The sequence below is a fragment of the Patagioenas fasciata genome, chromosome 12, assembly GCF_037038585.1.
Source record: "Patagioenas fasciata isolate bPatFas1 chromosome 12, bPatFas1.hap1, whole genome shotgun sequence".
Classification (NCBI taxonomy): Eukaryota; Metazoa; Chordata; class Aves; order Columbiformes; family Columbidae; genus Patagioenas; species Patagioenas fasciata.
Window position 1 is genome coordinate 24,225,567 of NC_092531.1, and position 6,000 is coordinate 24,231,566.

Sequence of the window (6,000 nt, forward strand, 5' to 3'; positions counted from 1 at the left end):
TGTAAGTTCAGCAAACTTCTGTTGCATCCTCCATGGATTTCTGAGGGACTCCCCGAGGACAGGAAGCCTTGCATGTCCAAGGCGATCTGCTAAAGAGACAGTTCAAGGGCTGCAGACTTTATTCCTCTGGGTCCCTACAACCTCTTGAGACTTCTTCTGGGTTAGAGTTTGATTTGCTCTGCAAAGAAATATCGTGGGATTCCTGGGCTGGATGCTTGGATCAAAGCAAGGGACTGTCTGCTGTGGAGCTGGGAGCCTTAGGATAGCCTTGGGGTCCCATATACTAATGGCTTTCTGCTGTCTGCTCCATAGGAGAATGCAAAAGCTCTGAAAATTGTGGCTGAATTTGAGCTTTCAGTGATTTTCTGCCCTAAGTTACTTGCTGTGGAGCCAGAAATCTGAACCTCAAAGTTCTGAAATGATCTCCCAGCACTGGCCAGGTTGTTGGAAGATCCTGAAATATAGCTCTATATATACAATATATGAATATATATGATTATTTGTAACATACTTTTTCAAATATAGTGTAATTCGATCTTCTCTCCCAAAACTCACCATGTATCTCCCCTTTTTAGACGTTGATGAATGTGATGGAAACCACCGGTGTCAGCATGGCTGCCAAAATATAATTGGAGGATACAGGTGTAGCTGCCCACAAGGGTATCTCCAGCACTACCAATGGAACCAATGTGTTGGCAAGTCACGTTTTAAAACTCATACATTAAATGCATGTTACAGTTGTTAGCAGCAAGAAGTGAAGGGTGATGGTGCAGTTTGCCATTATTTTCTTTTTCTTCACTATCTAAACTTTGGTTGTATCACGAGTCTCTGAGCCCTTGTAGATGGGGCTGTGTGTGCAGAGCATTGATGTTGGATATGACTTGAGCAGACAGACCTGGATCCTGTGCAGAAGTCATGGGAAAAGTGTCTGTGCGGTTCAGCAGTGTAGCATGCAGCATATTTGAAGAAGAGAAGCAGGAATGTTTTTTCCTCTAGTGCAAGTTATGTGCCTTTTTGGTCACATTTAATGGGCGTCATACAAGCTGATCTTGTGTGAAAACCCAGAGATGAGCTGTTTGACCTCTCTGAGAACAAAGGGCTTCATAACTCTTTGTTTGGCTTTCTTTGCTTTCAGAAACATAAAAACACCTTTGCTTGTTATCACTGTGGTGCTCTAGAGAGGTCTCTGCTTTTAATGTTGTTTCCCAAACCTCCTGACGTGTCATGCCGTCCTTGCTGTGCCGTTAGCTTGCTCGTGCTCCAGTGCTCTGTGCCTGTGACGTACAAGAGAAACGAGGAGGGGGCACAAACATGGGCTACCTTTAAAAACGGGCCATTTATAGTAAACAAGCCTGAACTGACCTTGGACTCCTACAGCGCCGCACTTGGGAAGTTTGGAGAAGGGCTGGCTCAGAATCTGGTGGTCTCTTGTATCTACAGCTGCTTGTATTTTTACTTTACTACTTGTTCCTGTACCTTACCTTTACCTCATATTTAAATGTGAGTGTGTAGGGAGGGATTTTCAGTGCCTGGAAAAGGTGCCAGAGCTCCTCACTCTTTTCCTTCAACATTGAATAGCATTGTGAACATGGGATTACTAGACCAGATTGTTGGCTGTACAAAGATTTATTCTTCTCAGTTGTTTCCGGAGGAACAACAATAACAACAGAACCAAATTGCCTCCTCTGCTTCTCTGCTCTCCAGAGCGTGAGCTGATGTGGCGTGAAACATCTTCTGTAGAGCAGCCCGAATGTTGCTCTGTTGTGTGGTCGTAGTCGTGTCCTCACAAGCGCTGCCCTTGCCAAGGGTGAGGCCAAGCCCCGCTCGCCGCCTGTGTCTGGTGCAGCACGTTCAGCAGCCGTCAAGCACAACGCGTTGGACTACACCTGGGAGTAAAAGCTAACATGCTATGTTCTGCTTCTTTTCCAGATGAAAATGAATGTCTCAGTGCACACATTTGTGGAGGAGCATCTTGCCACAATACTTTGGGAAGCTATAAATGTATGTGCCCTACCGGATTTCAGTATGAACAGTTTAGTGGAGGTTGCCAAGATATCAATGAATGCGGTTCTTCGCAAGCCCCATGCAGTTATGGTTGTTCAAATACTGAAGGTGGCTATGTCTGTGGATGTCCACCTGGTTACTTCAGAATAGGACAAGGGTAAGGGCTTCTCCTTTTAAACTAACAGACTGTCCTGTCCAGAACCAGGGGGATTGTCACCAATGAAAGGGGGACAGGATTTGGAGGTGCTCAAGAGCTGACTTTGGAGATGAGGGAGGGGACCGGTAACCAAGGGAAGGGAACAACATGGTTTTAATGCTGAATGAATTTGGTGAAGGCTACTAGGTTAAATTACCTCTTTTCAGCTTCTGCTTTCACCTCTCTCCTGCACACCCTAGCAGCTGGCCAGGTTCTCTGAGCTTGCTCCTTCAGAGCTCGCACCCCTCACTGTGATTTGTGGTGCATCTCTTGTCTCCTTTAGAAAAAATAACAAACCCCCCCCACCAGCTCCAAACGATATTATACAAGTGGCTTCACCCACTGGTTGCAATAACAATTCTCTATGCTCTTATATGTTCCATATTCTTCTGTGTTCCAAATGAATATTTTTTTTAATGTCTGCTTTATCAAGAAAACCAATTTCACTTTTCCCGGTGGGAGCATTAGAGCTGTGCATCATGGTGGAGCAAGCAACTCAAATGGAAAGCAGACTATGGCTTACATTTTAGAAGTGACTAAAAACTTCGGGATACATGATGAAAGACCTCACTTTTCAGATTTTTGAGCAGTTTCTGAAAACTGGTCTCTTTTAACGTGTTCCAGATTGGATAACAGAAATGTTTCATACTGTTAAATATTGGCAGGTCTCTCTTAGGCAAAGCCTTGTGGAGCCAGGTTCCCACAATCAGACGTTGCTGCACTGTGGTTCATGAGAATTTTGCCTGTTGACTTCAGCAGAAATTTTTCGTAGGAAATGAGTGCAACATAATTACTTTAATATTTGTATTCAGTCCCCCAAATTCAGCTTTTGATAAGATCTGTGTCTCACTGGAATTCATTTGGAGTTTCTTCCTTCCTCAGACACTGTGTTTCTGGAGTGGGGCTAGGAAAAGGTCAAGGACAAGAGCTTTCACTCGGTGGAGAAGTAGATGACAACTCCCTCTCTCCAGAAGCTTGTTATGAATGTAAAATCAATGGCTATCCCAAGAGAGGAAGGAAACGCAGAAGCACTAATGAAACAGCAAATGAAGCAGAGGTAATTGACCCTTTTTGGGGGAAAGGGTTTGCGGTTGTCTCGTGAAAGCCAGTCTCAGGAGGAGGTGTGCCAAGAGACAGTCCCGCAGGAAACATGTCCACCCCAAACAGAGCAGACCAAGGAGCTGGGTTTGGATGTCAAGTAGTCTGTGCAGGGGCTTTCTGAAGTGGTTTGCTGTCCTTAGGCAAAGGTCGTCCTCTGGCGCCCTGCGCACCTCCTGTCTGTCACGTCAAACACTCAAATGCCCATCCAGCTCTCTAGAGTGAAGTCATAAACTCTTTTTCTTCAGTGTGTTTCTGTACTCTCTGTGAGCAGTGCTGGGTTTGTCTCAGAGGTGACACACAGCTTCCCTTGTTTCCCAAACGAAAGCGTTGCAGCTGCTGTGCTGTCTGAAACGCTGTCACCCTGCCCCTGCAGTGCGAATCGCGCACGGGGGGCTCGGGGAGCCCAGCCACCATCGCTCGGAGGTGAGGGGCGATGCCGCTTTGCCACCGGCCACCCTGGCTCCACACCTAAACAAAGCAAATCTTGCAAAGCAGAAAACTCACCTAAATGACGTGCCGTCCCCGCAGACCCTGCGCTCTGCTGCACATGGTGGTTCACATCGGCTTGTGGTTCCCCTGGCAGAGAGGAATAAGCCTTTGCTGCTCTCTCTGGTCACGGACTATAAGCACAGAGCGACTTTGTTTGCCAGGCAGCGGGACCCATGTGCAGAAACACTCAGTGCATCTCAGGCTCCCGTTAGCCTCGCAGGGACAGTGACAAAGACCGTACATCCTGACAAGTCCTACGCCCATAATAGTGGATTTGACAGATCATATTACAAAAATCTCCTTTTAAAAATTATTTTATCAATAATGAATGAGCTAGGCGAGAAATACATACACACAGGCGCATGTTAAACGCTCTCTGACAAAACCGACTGACATCGATTGTTCTTGTGCAGGATCAGCAGGAGCTGGAGCCGCCGATCAGTCTCGCCAGCTGGGACATCGAGAAAGCAGCAGTCTTCTCCATCAACATCTCGGATCTCAGTAACAAAGATCGCATCCTGGAACTGCTTCCTGCCCTCACAACACTGACAAACCATAACCGATATTTAATTGACTCCGGAAATGAAGACGGTTTCTTTAGAATCAATAAGAAAGACGGGATAAGTTACCTTCATTTCACAAAGAAGAAGCCAGTGCCCGGAAACTATTCATTACAAATCAGTAGTATTCCACTCTATAAAAAGAAGGAACTTAACCAGCTTGAAGAGAAACATGACAAAGACTACCTCAGTGGTGAGCTGGGAGATAACCTGAAAATGAAAATTCAGATATTGCTTCATTAATTCATCAACCAAAGACCAAATAATTAAACCAAAGATAGGTAGGTAGGACTGAATATTTCTCCCAATCAGATTCTCCATATCATAGGTACAATCTTACATGAATACATTTGTATGAACGAGCACTATTCTATTATTACATAAACAAGGTACAGGATGAATACCCTAGCTCAGAACAACCACTTCCTCAGGCTTTTAAACGTAGCTCAGCTACCTTGATATGTTGAATCTTGAAAACTGGGACTTTGATCATTGGAAGTTGGCCACTGATGCTGAGCCGTGTCATCATTTCAGCAGAGGTACAAGAATGTGCTTTCAACCGATGGACAGCTCTATTTTTGTAATTCTTAAACTTCGCTTCTCCAACTACAACTTACTAGGTCAGCCATTTATGATATCCATTTGGTGCTAGTAAATGTTCAACCTAGATTTATAAATGCACTGTAATATTTACACAACTTAGAAGCCAAAATTGCCATTATTCAGTCTAAATACTTCAATCAACCAAAGTTAGCTCAGTAGTTTATCTCAGTTATGCCTATAATACATTACATGTAAATTAAGTGTGTGTATACTGTAATCATGCTATTTTTATCAATGAAGCATTTGTAAACTAGATTAATAATACCCTTAATGTGAGGGTTTGTAATGGTGCTTATAAGACCAACTACTTTTAACTGTATACACAAACCTGATGATAAAGTTTCTGTGACTTGCCGAAATGCACTGAGGTCAGTAGGGACCATTAAACATTCTCAAACGTCAGATGACAATCAGTGCCATCCTACACCATGACATTATGTAACGTGTCAGGAGTGCCCATAGTCATTCATATCAACAAGGGTTCAATGTCATAAATGTCACAATAAAACAGTTTTTTTTTAGTTTATTCTGTGGCCTTGTATTCTTGCTCAAAGTGTGACAAACTGCATTCTTGTGTCGCAGGCATTATCGGTAGGGTTGGCTGTGTATCTGTGCACAGGTGCTCTCTCCCTGCAGGTGCGCTGCTGCCGTTCGCTCGTTCTTCATGCACAGGAAGAGCAGAAGAGACACGGAAACCTTCACAAACCTAAACAGCAGTGGCGGACCTCTGTCAAATGATCGCGTGGCTCCAGAAAGCAAGTGTTAGAACGTTTCCATTGACTTGACCTGAATAATCCTTTCAATAAGTAACTTTCGTAGCCAAAACATGCAGAAGTGGATGTTAAATCATTAGAGAGAAAATACATTTAATCGATTTCGAAATTCTTGTTTGCTAAAACTGCCTTAAGATATTCTATTCTTTTACCTCTACTCCAACAGCTATTGTCAAATAATCTAAGAGTGATAACAAAGGGATAATCCAATACCAAAAGCCATCACAATTTGTAGCTGGGTTTTAACATCAACTGAATTATTCGATGGTGTGGG

The 6,000-nt window shown here is 44.0% G+C and overlaps 1 protein-coding gene across 2 annotated transcripts in view; it reads left to right on the forward strand.

Moving 5' to 3' along the window:
* FBN1 (fibrillin 1) overlaps positions 1 to 5,479 on the forward strand; it is a 145,578-nt gene extending 140,099 nt beyond the window's left edge. For both annotated transcript variants that reach the window (XM_065847842.2, XM_065847841.2), the window contains exons 63-66: positions 576 to 695; positions 1,930 to 2,161; positions 3,083 to 3,257; positions 4,204 to 5,479. In XM_065847842.2, the coding sequence (XP_065703914.1) occupies positions 576 to 695; positions 1,930 to 2,161; positions 3,083 to 3,257; positions 4,204 to 4,593 (917 nt within the window). In that variant the 3' untranslated portion in view covers positions 4,594 to 5,479. The remainder of the gene's footprint in view (positions 1 to 575; positions 696 to 1,929; positions 2,162 to 3,082; positions 3,258 to 4,203) is intronic.
* The last annotated feature ends 521 nt before the right edge of the window (positions 5,480 to 6,000 follow it).